The sequence below is a fragment of the Babylonia areolata genome, chromosome 29 (genome assembly GCF_041734735.1).
Source record: "Babylonia areolata isolate BAREFJ2019XMU chromosome 29, ASM4173473v1, whole genome shotgun sequence".
Lineage (NCBI taxonomy): Eukaryota > Metazoa > Mollusca > Gastropoda > Neogastropoda > Buccinidae > Babylonia > Babylonia areolata.
In genome coordinates, this window is record NC_134904.1 from 6914984 (window position 1) to 6928515 (window position 13532).

The window sequence follows — 13532 nt, forward strand, 5'->3', positions numbered from 1 at the left end:
TTCTTCCCCTCTCTGTTCATCGGTTTCATCTCCGCCAGTATTACTTCCCTTCCCCCTCCACCTTTTTAACGTTTCCTGTTATTTTCAATTCACTTTTCGTTTTATATATTTTTTTTCAAAATTATTTCCCTCCTTCCCCACCTCCCCCCCCCATTCTCCCCCACCCCCTCTCCTGTGTGTATCTTTTTCTTTCTCTCCACCTCCCCATGCCCCATCCACTCCCCCCCCCCCTCAGCACCCCCCCCCTCCTATTTGTACCTTTCTCTTTCTCTTCTTCTTTCTCTCCACCTCACCATCGCCCATTCTCTACCCCTCCCCCCTTCCTGTGTGTATCTTTCTCTATCTCTTCTTCCTTCTTTCTCTCCACCTCCCCACCCCCCATCCCCCCCACCCCCGCTCCTGTTTGTATCTATCTCTTTCTCTTCATCCTTCTTTCTCTCCACCTCCCCATCCCCCCCCCCCTCCTGTGTGTATCTTTCTCTTTCTCTTCATCCTTCTTTCTCTCCACCTCCCCACCCCCCATCCCCCCACCCCCTCCTGTGTGTATCTTTCTCTTTCTCTTCTTCTTCCTTCTTTCTCTCCACCTCCCCACCCCCCATCCGCCCCCACCCCCGCTCCTGTTTGTATCTATCTCTTTCTCTTCTTCCTTCTTTCTCTCCACTCCCCATCCCCCATCCCCCCCCACCCCCCTCTCCTGTGTGTATCTCTTTCTCTTCTTCCTTCTTTCTCTCCTTCACCACCTCCCCCCCCATCCCTCCCCCCCCCCCCCCCCCGCCCTCCTATTTGCATCTTTCTTTTTCTCTTCTTCCTTCTTTCTCTCCACCTCCCCACCCCCCCATTCTACCCCCCCCCCCCCCCCCACCCCCACCTCTCCTGTGTGTATTTTTCTCTTTCTCTTCTTCCTTCTTTCTCTCCACCTCCCCATCCCCCATTCTACCCCTCTCCCCCTCCTATTTGTATCTTTCTCTTCTCCCTTCTTTCCCTCCTTCACCACATCCCCATCACCCTTTCTAGAACCCCAATCCTGTTTGTATCTTTCTCTTCTCCCTTCTTTCCCTCCTTCACCACATCCCCATCACCCTTTCTAGAAACCCCATTCTGTTTATATCTTTCTCTTCTCCCTTCTTTCCCTCCTTCACCACATCCCCATCACCCTTTCTAGAAACCCCATTCTGTTTGTATCTTTCTCTTCTCCCTTCTTTCCCTCCTTCACCACATCCCCATCACCCTTTCTAGAAACCCCATTCTGTTTGTATCTTTCTCTTCCATCCTTCATTTGCTCCTTCCTTTGAAGTGATGTTTCCGACGTTAAAAAAGAGAGTAAAGTGGCAGGTATTATTATGAACGTCAAACTCACGTCAGCCAGTTAATTCCTCAGAACACTATTTCCTTCTCTTTCCTATCTTCTCTGTGGGGAATAAACGAAACGAAACTCCGTGTGATGGGGTGAGGAGAGGGAAAATCTGTGTGTGTGTGTGTGTGTGTGTGTGTGTGTGTGTGTGTGTGTGTGTGTGTGTGTGTGTGTGTGTGTGTGTGTGTGTGTGTGTGTGTGTGAGTGTTTGTGTGTGTGTGTGTGTGTGTGTGTGTGTGTGTGTGTGTGTGTTTCTGTGTGTGTGTGTGTGTGTGCGTGAGTGTGTGTGTTTCTGTGTGCGAGTGTGTGTGTATGTATGTGTGTATGTGTGTGTGTGTGTGTGTGTGTGTGTGTGTGTGTGTGTGTGTGTGTGTGTGTATGTGTGTGTGTGTATGTGTGTTTGATTGTGTGTGTGTGTGTGTGTTTGTTTGATTGTGTGTGTGTGTGTGTGTGTGTGTGTGTGTGTGTGTGCGTGTGTGTGTGTTTGTGTGTGTTTGTGTGTGTGTGTGTGTGTATGGGTGTGTGTTTCTGTGTCTGTGTGCGCGCGCGCGTGCGTGTGCGTGTGTGTGTGTTTGACTGGGTGAGGAGTGGTATGGGTGGGTGTTGGTTTGGTGTGGGTAGGTGTGGAGTGGATGTGTGTGGGTGTGGAGTGGATGTGTGTGGGTGTGGAGTGGTGTAGTTGTTGTGGAGTGGTGTGGGTGGATGTGGGTGGCTGTGGAGTGGTGTGGGTCGGTGGGTGTGAAGACAGACGGAGATGGAGAGCCAGAGTGAGAGCAGAGAGAGAGAGAGACAGACAGACAGACAGACAGACAGACAGAGAGCGAGAGAGACAGAGACAGAGACAGACAGACAGACAGACAGAAGAGACAATCACACAGAGAGACAGAAAGACAGACAGAGACGAAGAGAGAGAGAGAGTTGAAGTTTTGAAGTTGAAAGACAGGATACACGGGGGAAAAGAGATATCGAGATAAGTGGAACCTGAAGTGTGACAGATTTTGGAAAATGCTAGAGGAAAACACACACACACACACACACACACACACACACACACACACACACACACACACACACACACACACACACACACACACACACACACGTGCATGCACACACGCACGCACACGCGCTCATCCCGGGACTTGAACGGAATGAAACTGGATGATGTAAGCGACATGTACAGTCTGATTTAGAGCAAGAAGGGTATGAGAGAGATAGAGATAAAGAGACAGACAGAGACAGACAGACAGACAGACAAACATAGACAGAGAGACAGAGACAGATAGAAAGATAGAGAGAGAGACAGAGACAGAGAGACATACTGTTGAGTAGGCTGGGGTGGGAAGACCTACATGGAAAGTGTTTTAAATCTTTATTTGTATATCATCGCTATTATTATCATCATTGTTGTTGTTGTTGTTAGTAGTAGTAGTAATAGCCCAACACTCGGCTTATATCACAGATTGACATAAGTTTATATTTGGGCCAACAGCAAAGTGAGAGCTGTATTATCAATGGTTTCTCCAGTCAATGGGAAACCATTTACAGCTTAGTCTTTTGTAAAGGACTATGACTCTCAAACTACGAGGCAAAATTGCACTGGCTCTTTGTGCTGCAGCCTTGTGGGCTAGTTGGCGTTTGGGAACCATCCCAACGCCGACTGTCCTAAAACCCTCTTGGCCGAGAGAGTGGGGATGTACTTGGGCAAGACACTCTCCACTTTTATCAAATTCTAGCCCAAATAGTCGGAACAGCAGTTGCCTCCTCTGCTGTTCTGATGGTCATAGTCGGACACGACTGACTATCATATATATATATATATATATATATATATATATATATATATATATATATATATATATATATATATATATATATATATAAAAGTAGTAATCAATTATTTTTTTTATTAGAATGCTAGTCCCATATTTTCACACATTCATCATTACATCCAGCTTCGACGAAGACCACAGTGGTGGTGAAGATTGTGATCGTTGTTGTTGATTTATTCATCGATGTAGTCATTGTTGTTTTTATTGTTGTTGTTTTTGGTGGTGGTGGTGGTGGTGGTGGTGGTGGTCTCCTCCTCCTCCTCCTCCTCCTCCTCCTCCTTCTTCTTCTTCTTCTTCTTCTTCTTCTTCTTCTTCCCAACAGTCTCTTTCTCCCCCTCAGTTAGAAATGTCACTGTCACTGGTTCCCAAAGCTGGTTTGGTCGTTGGGGGCACCGCACTGCTGAACACATCACCAACATTCTCTCTGTGTTAGCTATCAGTTAGCCAACACTGACTAACGAATTACGACTTGGGACATTTGTCACGTGCAATGATCAAGAGCGGCGTCATCCCGGATGTTTGATGGATCAATACACAGCGGCACCGCTGTCCGTGTTGCGGATGCTTGTCATCTGACATTGATTTAAAGGTCCGCTCTGATTTTGAACCCGGCTCGAAGTACGATGTCACCTGAATCTGGTAATGCTGCTTTTTAAATTAAAAAAAAAAAAAAAATTATTTGTGTACGCTTATAGTTGACTTCATCAGGTTTTTACGCCTTATACGTATTATTATTAGCGTAGTAGTTCCTTTTTTATGTATTTATCTATTATTTATTCACCCTTTTTTTTTCTCAAGGCCTGACTAAGCGCGTTGGGTTACGCTGCTGGTCAGGCATCTGCTTGGCAGATGTGGTGTTAGCGTATATGGATATTTGTCCGAATGTAGTGACGCCTCCTTGAGCTTCTGAAACTGAAACTGAAATGCTGCTTAACGGTGATGGTAATACGAGTACGTAGAGACATTTCTTCTCCTTCTTCTCATTAGTCGTGTTTACATGTGCCTTTAATGCCCCTTTAATTCTCTTGATCGGCTGTGTTTCTTTGACTCACTTGTGTAAACCCGGTGTTCGGTTGTCTGTGTGTGTGTGTGTGTGTGTGGGGGGGGGGGGGGGGGGGGGGGGGGGGGTGTGTGTGTGTGTGTCCGTGGTAAACTTTAACATTGACATTCTCTCTGCAAATACTTTGTCAGTTGACACCAGATTTGGCATAAAAATTGGAAAAATTCAGTTCTTTCCAGTCATCTTGTTTAAAACAATATTGCACCTCTGGGATGGGCACAAAAAAAAAATAAAAAGAAGCCTAAAAATAAAAAAAGAAGTCTAATTATATACAAACTGCATTTACTGTTATATTTATATTTTTTGCATTCTCTAAACTTGGCACTTTGACCTCTTATTCTGACACAACAACAAGAGGAGTCATTATCATCATTTTTTGTTCAAACAGGAACTTATTTGGCTAAGCATGTAATTTTTTTTTATTTTGCGAACGTTTTGGTGCAGATAGTAAAAAAAGGGAAATTACTCTGTAATTAATGCTAGGGGACTTGATTTATCACAAGTGAGTCTTGAAGGCCTTGCCTCTCTTGTTTTAGGTGGAGTGGGCCATAGACAAGTGTCATATATTTTGCGACCGCGCGTTGAAGTGATTCAGTAAACGGAATCAGTAACATTGCAAGGAAAAATCATACGTAAATGGCATTAGCGAGACTGTTGTTGTGATGTGTCATTGTTGTCGTACTAGTTGTCTCTGCTTGTCATAATTATTGTGCCATATTGTGTAGTCTCAAATCGTTTTTTTTTTTTTTTTTTTTTTTTTAATCAGTGTGCTCGTGCTTGTGTGTGGCCCATTTCTGTTCCAGTATTACTTCTCACCTTCTTTTATCTTTCATTGCATCGAATTTTGATACATTTACTTATGTTGTGACTTAGTTTCCTGCTGCCGTTGTTTTGTTTTTTTGTGTGTGTTTTTTTTTCGTCTTATTTTCCACGCGCGTATCTGTGTGTGTGTGTGTGTGTGTGTGTGTGTGTGTGTGTGTGTTATTGATGTCATTCACACACCAAGGTAAAGACATGACCAACGCGTTGGTGTCTATGCGAAGGTAAGGCATTTATGTAGATGTCATGGATACCAAGCGCATGTGGACTAGTTCGCACGCTTTACACTTCCTTGAAACTAGAACTGAAACTGAAACTCCAAAAATGGTCTAGTGTCGTATCGTATCGTATCGTATCGTATCGTATCGTGTCGTGTCGTGTCGTGTCGTATCGTGTCGTATCGTATCGTATCGTGTCGTGTCGTGTCGTGTCGTGTCGTGTCGTATCGTATCGTATCGTATCGTATCGTATCGTATCGTATCGTGTCGTGTCGTGTCGTGTCGTGTCGTGTCGTGTCGTATCGTATCGTATCGGATCGGATCGCATCGCATCGCGTCGCGTCGTGTCGTGTCGTGCCGTGTCGTGTGTCGTGTGTTGTATCGCATCGCATCGCATCGCATCGCGTCGTGTCATGTCGTGTCGTGTCGTGTCGTGGTGTGTCGTATCGTATCGTATCGTGTCGTATCGTATCGTATCGTGTCGTGTCTCTGTCGTGTCGTGTCGTGTCGTGTCGTATCGTATCGTATCGTATCGTATCGTATCGTATCGGATCGGATCGCATCGCATCGCGTCGTGTCGTGTCGTGTCGTGTCGTGTCGTGTCGTATCGTATCGTATCGTACCGGATCGTGTCGTGTCGCACTGCATCTTATCGTTTCATTTCGCATTGTATTGCATTATTGTGCTGCATTGTGTTGCACTGTACAGTGTTATACTGTACTGTACTGTACTGTACTGTACTGCACTGTACTGCACTGAACTGTACTGTACTGTACTGCACTGTACTGCACTGAACTGCACTGAACTGTACTGTACTGTACTGCACTGTACTGCACTGCACTGTACTGCATTGTACTCCACTGTACTGTACTGCACTGCACTGTACTGCATTGTACTGGACTGCATTGTACTGCATTGTACTCCACTGTACTGTACTGCACTGCACTGTACTGCACTGTACTGCACTGTACTGCACTGCACTGTACTGCACTGTACTGCACTGTACTGCATTGTACTATACTGTACTGTATTGCAATTTTGCCACGTTCTGTTTTGTGCATGCCGAAACCAAAGACTGCGGGTTTTGGGTTTGTTTGTTTGTTTGTGTTCTTTGTGTGTGTGTGTGTGTGTGTGTGTGTGTGTGTGTGTGTGTGTGTGTGTGTGTGTGTGTGTGTGTGTGTGTGTGTGTGTGTGTGTGTGTGTGTGTTTGGTGTTGGTTGTTGTTGTCTGTTTGTTTTTTTGTTTTTTTTTTTTTTGCCTTATTAATAGGAAGACTAGCTTCTAGACCAGCACTTACGGGCTAGTGGGGATGGGAACGGGGGCTTTAGGGCTTGTAGATGGATAACAAAAACTGTCGTGGTCTTCATGAGGATGGAACTCCGGGACCCCACACTCCCTCGTTCCATGCTTTGTCCGCTAGACCTCTGGACTGATTGGTGGAATGAATGAAACTATGACGGAATGAACGATTGATTGTTCGATTGATCGAATGATTGAATGAATGATTGACTGATTGATTGATTGACTGGACTGACCGGTGGATTGCAGTACTGGTGGAGGTGGACGGAGGAGGGAGTGGTGATGATGGATTGGTTGTTTTATAGACTGATGGATTGGTGGGCTCGTGGATTGATTGGTGGATGTCCATTTTGATTTCAAACTCTTTAGCAAATCGAAGAGCGAGCACCCAACGATTATACCCCCTAACTCCCCCTCCCACCCTCGCCCCCATCACCCCCACCCCTCCCCCTAAAAAAAAAGAAAAAAAAAGAAACTTTTCTTTGCAGACATCGTTTTCAAAATTGAACAGCAAAGCAGAAGGAACAACAGCAGCTACACCAACAGCTACAGCAACAGTGGCATCAAGAACAACAGCAACAGCAACGCCAACAGCGGCATCAACAACAGCACAAACAGCAGCAGCAACAGCACAAACAGCAGCAGCAGCAGCAGGAACAAAAACAACAACGGCAGCCATCTCCAAGTCGTTGCAATCTAAAGTCTGTTTTCAAGCATGGATCGACACGATCTCCCCGGGATTGAAAGTGAGTATGCGTGACAGCACATTGAATGTATGATAGGCGAATACTTATCAGCCCTTTTCTGGCTTCTCTGTCTGTATAACTGTGTATTTGTCCCTCTGTACCTGTATGTCCCTCTGTTATTCATCCCTTTATTCATCCTTTTATTCATCCTTTCATTAATATATCCATCAACCCATTCATGCATTCATTCATCCATCTATTCATTCCTACACTGATCTCTCCACCCCCCGCAGGCCTCATCCATCCATCCATCCATCCATCCATCCATCCATAAATTCATTGTCACTCTGCTCTCCGAACACACACACACACACACACCTCCCAACAAACCTCCCCTTATCCATTAATCCTCACTCTGCTCTCCATCCCCACCCCCACCCCCACCCCCTTACCCCTCCACCAGACCTCTTCAGACAGCACGAACGTCTAGCCAGGAAGCTCAGTCAGGAGGAGCTCAACGCCCTCCGCCGCTACGTCCAGCGCACCGTGCACACTGAGTGTCAGAGCGTGGTGGCCCGCATGCGCTACCTGCAGTCAGCCCAGGACGCCAACGAGAGCCAGTACCAGCACGCGCTGAGAGCCTTGCAGAAGGATCTGCACGTGCAGCGCTCCGTGGCCGGAGAGTTCCGGAGGGAGCTGGGCAGCCTGGCCCGCGTGCTGGCGGCACGTGAGGAGCGGAGCCAGGCCAGGCACGAGACGCTGACACGGCAGGTTGTGGCTGGGAGGGAGGAGGTGAAGGAAGCCGGCAAGGTGAGGATGATAAGGACGAGGGGGTGTTGTGGCGAGGGGGAGGGGGTGGGGTGAGGGTAGGGGTAGAGGTGAGTGGCGGAGGGTGGATGGGGTAGGAGAGGAAGGGATGTGGTGGTGAAAAGAAGTTGTCAAGGTGATGACGAAAGGAGGAGGTGTGTGTGTGTGGTGTGAAGGGGGTGTGAGGGTGGGGGTGCAGGTGAGTAGGGAGGGGTTTGGGTAGGGGAGAGGAAAGAATCTGTCAATCCGATGAGGGGGATGATGGAGGTGGGGAGAGGTGTTGGTGGGGTTGGTGGTGAGTGGTCAGGGATGGAGTTGGAGAAAGACGTGCGGAAAGAAGTTGTCAAGATGAGGGGTGGGGGTGGGGGGATGAGGGTAAAAGTGTTGGTGAATGGGGGGGGGGGGGGGATGGGGTTAGTGAGGTGGTTAAAGAAGTTGTCAAGATGAGGGGTGGGGGTGGGGGGATGAGGGAAAAAGTGTTGGTGAATGGGGGGGGGGGATGGGGTTAGTGAGGTGGTTAAAGAAGCTGTCAAGATGGTGAGGGGTGGGGGGCGGGGGGATGAGGGTAAAAGTGTTGGTGAATGGGGGGGGGGGGGGGGGCGGGGGCTAGTGAGGGAGGTTGTGGTTAAAGAAGCTGTCAAGATGGTGAGGGGTTGCTACACCATTTCTCTAGATTTATGGTGGAAACTTTGTTTTTTAGGTTTTTGTTCAGTATGATTGCTACTCCTCTTCCTTCATTCCTTTGAAAGACTGTGAAATTCTCAAAATGTATTGGTCTGTCTACACTTGTCCTGGTCTCTTGGAGACATAAAATGTCAAAATCATATGCCAATTTCTCAATTGTTGAGATTCTCATTCTCGCGCTGGAACAATTCCAACTGCCGATTCTAAAGAATTTCTTTGACAGCCGCTCTGACGGTAAAAGTGTTGGTGAATGGGTGTATGTGGTTAGTGAGGGAGGTTGTGGTTAAAGAAGCTGTCAAGATGATGAGGGTGGGTGGGTGGGTGGGTGCTGGGGGAGACAGGGTGGAGGTATAGGTGAAGGGTGGGTAAGGGATGGTGCTGAAAGGGACATGGTGAAACTGTCAAGGTGATGAGGGGTGTGTGTGGAGCAGACGGGGAAGTGAGGGTGGGGGTGTAGATGCTGGAGGGTTTGGGAAGGTGATAGAGGCAGTGAAAGAAGTTGTCAAGATGATAAGGGGTGAGGGTAGTGGGAGGTGGGTGGGAGGGGGGAGTGAGTGTGTTTGTGTGAGGGTGGTGGCGATTGGGCGGAAGGAGTTGGTGGAGGGAGTGTCTACAAAGAAAAGCCAATAAGGTAATGAGGATATGGGTGGGGTGGTGGTGGTGAGTATGGCGGTGGGGGACAGAGGCGTGGTGAGGGTGTGGACGGGCAAGGGGACGTGTGGATGAGGAAAGCAGCTGTCACCAAGGTGATGAGGACTCAATACTGGGAGACAGCAGAAGTCACAGGAGTGAAGGGTGTGACTGGTGGTTGTGAATGGGTGAGGGGTGGAGGTGGGTGGTGAATTTATTCCATCAAGCTGATGAGGTGGGTGTAGATTGAAGGTGTGAAAGGGGAGGTGGGATGAAAGAAGCTGTGAGTGTGTGTGTGTGTGTGTGTGTGTGTGTGTGTGTGTGTGTGTGTGTGTGTGTGTGTGTGTGTGTGTGTGTGTGTGTGTGTGTGTGTGTGTGTGTGTGTGTGTGTGTGTGTGTGTGTGTGTGTGGAGGTAGAATCAGGGGAAAGGAGGGATGGAAGATGCTACTGTCATGGTGATGAAGGGGGTTAGGGGTGGATGTGAGGGGTGGGGTGGGTTATACGGCAGTAAAAGAAGCTATCAAGGTGAGGGTGGGGTGTAGTGTGTGGATGGTGGGTGTGCGTGTGTGGAGGGGGAGGAATATGTTGGGGGGTGGGGAAAGGGAGATGGTGAAAGTGGCTGTCAAGCTGATGAGGAGGTGGTGGGTGTTTGGAGGGACGTGTTGGCAGTCTCACTCAGGGGAGGACGCTCACTCAGTCTGGTTCAGCAACTAATCAATTAGTGACTCAGCGGCAGTGCAGGGTCCACTCATGTGTGTGGCCTCCTGGCGACATAAACAACGATGGTTCTCTGTGGAATGCCGAGGCCGGGACTGCGACAGAACAACCCCGGTGTGGTCGTATATGGGGGAACTCGGAATGAGCGGCGTGGGAGTGTGATTTTCGGAAAAGCAAAGGAGCTAACTGCTATTCCACCTATCTGGGCTAGAATTTCATTACAGTGGAGAGTGTCTTGGCCATATTATATCCCCACTTTCTCGGTCAAGAGGGTTTTAGGACAGTTAGCGTTGGGATGGTTCTCAAAGGCCAACTAGCCCCCAAGGCTGCAGCACTAAAAGCCAGTGCAATCTTGCCTCCTAGTTTGAGAGTCATAGTCCTTTACACAAGACCAAGGTGTAAATGACTTCCCACTGCAGTGGAGAAACCATTGGTCATACAGCTGTTGGCTCAGCTGCAGGCGTGGGAGTGACGCCACAGAAAGCAGATAATGATGGCCTAGAGGTGACGCGTCCGCCTAGGAAGCGAGAGAATCTGAGCGCGCTGGTTCGAATCACGGCTCAGCCGCCGATATTTTCTCCCCCTCCACTAGACTTTGAGTGGTGGTGTGGACGCTAGTCATTCGGATGAGACGATAAACCGAGGTCCCGTGTGCAGCATGCACTTAGCACACGTAAAAGAACCCACGGCAACAAAGGGGTTGTTCCTGGCAAAATTCTGTAGGAAAATCCACTTCGATAGGAAAAACAAATAAATGTACATGCAGGAAAAAATACAAAAAAATGGGTGGCGCTGTAGTATAGCGACGCACTCTCCCGGCCTGGGGAGAGCAGCCCAAATTTCACACAGAGAAATCTGTTGTGATAAAAAAGAAATACAAATAATGATGCAGCATGAAGAGAGAGCATGCGGGTGGTGGGATTTGGGGTTGGGGGTTCAGGATGGGGACGGAGACACGGGGGAGGGTGGTGGAAGGTGGGGTGTGAAAGAAGCTTGATGAGGTGGGGGGGTGTGGGGGGTGGATGTTGGCTGTGAAGGTGTAGGGGGGATGGGGGCAGGTGTGAAAGTGGTTGCAGAGAAGGGAGGCTAGGAAAGGAGCCATTTTCAGGGCGATGAGGGGAGACTGGTGTTTGGGGGGAAATGGGTTGAGGAGGAGTTTGAGGGTGAGTTCTGGAAACAGGGTGGTGCTGGTGATGACAAAACTTGCCAAGATGAAGATGAGGGGATGTGGGTGGTGGTGGAGGGTGTCTGGGTGTGGTGATGATGACGGGGATGGTGAAGGGGGTGGGATGGAGGCGAGGATTTGTTTTGGAAATGTTTGTTGTTTGTTTGTTTGTTTTTTTTTTTCCCTCAAGGCATGACTACACACGCTGGGTTACGCTGCTGGTCAGGTATCTGCTTAGCAGATGTGGTGTAACGTATGTGAACTTGTCTGAACGCAGTGACTCCTCCTTGAGAAACTGAACTGAACTGTTATTTTTGTCATTGTTTTCGTTATTATTGTGTGTTTCTTTATTTCCTATTGGGAGAAAGGTGGCCCTTTCTCCCTTTCTCCCAAGTTTGACTGGGAAATCAAACCGAGCGTCAGGGTGTGGTGCACTGGAACAATATCCCCATGGTAACAGAAGTGTTGTCCTCTGGCTTCTTCTTCTTCTTCTTCTGCGTTCACTCGTATGCACACGAGTGGGCTTTTACGTGTATGACCGTTTTTACCCCGCCATGTAGGCAGCCATACTCCGTTTTCGGGGGTGTGCATGCTGGGTATGTTTTTGCTTCCATAACCCACCGAACGCTGACATGGATTACAGGATCTTTAACGTGCGTATTTGATCTTCTGCTTGCATATACACACGAAGGGGGTTCAGGCACTAGCAGGTCTGCACATATGTTGACCTGGGAGATCGTAAAAATCTCCACCCTTTACCCACCAGGCGCCGTCACCGTGATTCGAACCCGGGACCCTCAGATTGACAGTCCAACGCTTTAACCACTCGGCTATTGCGCCCGTCTGTCCTCTGGCAAGATTCTGCAGACGAAATCCACTCTGATATGCACACAAATATATGTGCATGCACTCTAGGCCTGACTAGTGCGTTTGGGTTATGCTGCTGTCAAGAATCTGCAGAGCAGATGTGGTGTAGCACGTATGGATTTGCCTGAGAAGTTAAAAACGGAAAATCGAAACTGTTGTTACAGCTACTGCTGTTGTTGTTTTCGTTGTTGTGAGTTTTTTTTTTAAGAACTTGATTAAAATAATTCCTTTTCACCACCAGTCAGTTTTTAGTGCAATACTCTCTTGCACCAGAAGCCAAAAACAAAATAAATAGAATGAAATGAAATGAAATAAATCAATAAATAAAGAAGTAAATAGATATATAGGTAACTAAAAGCGTCAAAGAATAGCTTGGTAGCCCCCTGTGACGTGTACGAACAATGGCCTACCCCACCACCAGAAATCAATACCAGTTGGAACGCAGAGGATAACCCGACTCTGTTCAGTGACACCGACGCTCAGTCCTGGTTGGGGCTTGATATGAATGCGACATTGGCGATGAAAATGTATTTTAATTAATCAGTTAATTTCTAGCATCGTCACACTTTCTTTCACCTATGTGGTCATTCCCCAACAGGCCAAAGAAGCCCTGGAAGCGGAACTTGAAGTCAAGGAGAAGGAGCTGAACCATCAAAAAGACATGGTGGTGGATTTGGAGGACCAGTTAGCTGCTCACAGGGACTGCCATAAACTGCGCCAAGAGGTCGCCCAGCTCCGCAAGGACCTCCTCAAGGTCAAGATGGACAATGACAAACTCACCAGACAACTCGTCGCCCAAACCACCACCACCACCACCACCAACACCAAACTGGTGGACAGAGAAACCGGCCGACTCACCAGACCTAAACCTAAACCGACCGACTCACCAAACCTGCCCCTCACCAAGCGACTCACCAAACCTGTCGCGACCTTCACCCCTGTGACCCCTTACTGCACGAGCAGCGTGTGCCGCGCGCGGCAGGATCTGGAAGAGTGCCGTGCGCAGTTGATCAAGAAATGCGAGGAGGTGGTTTATCTGAAAGCTGTCATGGCCCAGCTGAAGAAGACCGAGGCTTCTCGCGGGGCAGAAAGGACGTGCAGCTTGCCTGTCCCCCATCCGGTGGACAAGGCCCTGGTGGACAAGGACAAGGCCTCAGTGCACAAGGTGGACAAGGCTTCACAGCCTGTGAGGCCAGCCAACCACAGACGGCAGAAAGAAAGACTGGATGGCGGCTTGTGCAGCGGACGTGACAATGCTGATCCACGTGTGTGCGCCGCACTGAAGTTCAAACTTGGTCCAGTCCTTCCAAGGACTGAAAAGAAATGATTGAATAGCGTAGAGAGAAAAAAAAAAGATGTATGTATCGCAGAGAGACTCTCCTGAAAACCTGTGGAA

The 13532-nt window shown here is 48.3% G+C and overlaps 1 protein-coding gene across 1 annotated transcript; it reads left to right on the plus strand.

Moving 5' to 3' along the window:
- The first annotated feature begins 7294 nt into the window (after positions 1 to 7294).
- Positions 7295 to 13463, plus strand: LOC143275048 (uncharacterized). Its single transcript, XM_076579112.1, has 4 exons — positions 7295 to 7325; positions 7729 to 8075; positions 9440 to 9574; positions 12735 to 13463. Exons 1-4 carry the CDS (start codon positions 7295 to 7297, stop codon positions 13461 to 13463), a joined length of 1242 nt encoding a protein of 413 aa, XP_076435227.1.
- Positions 13464 to 13532: the final 69 nt, after the last annotated feature.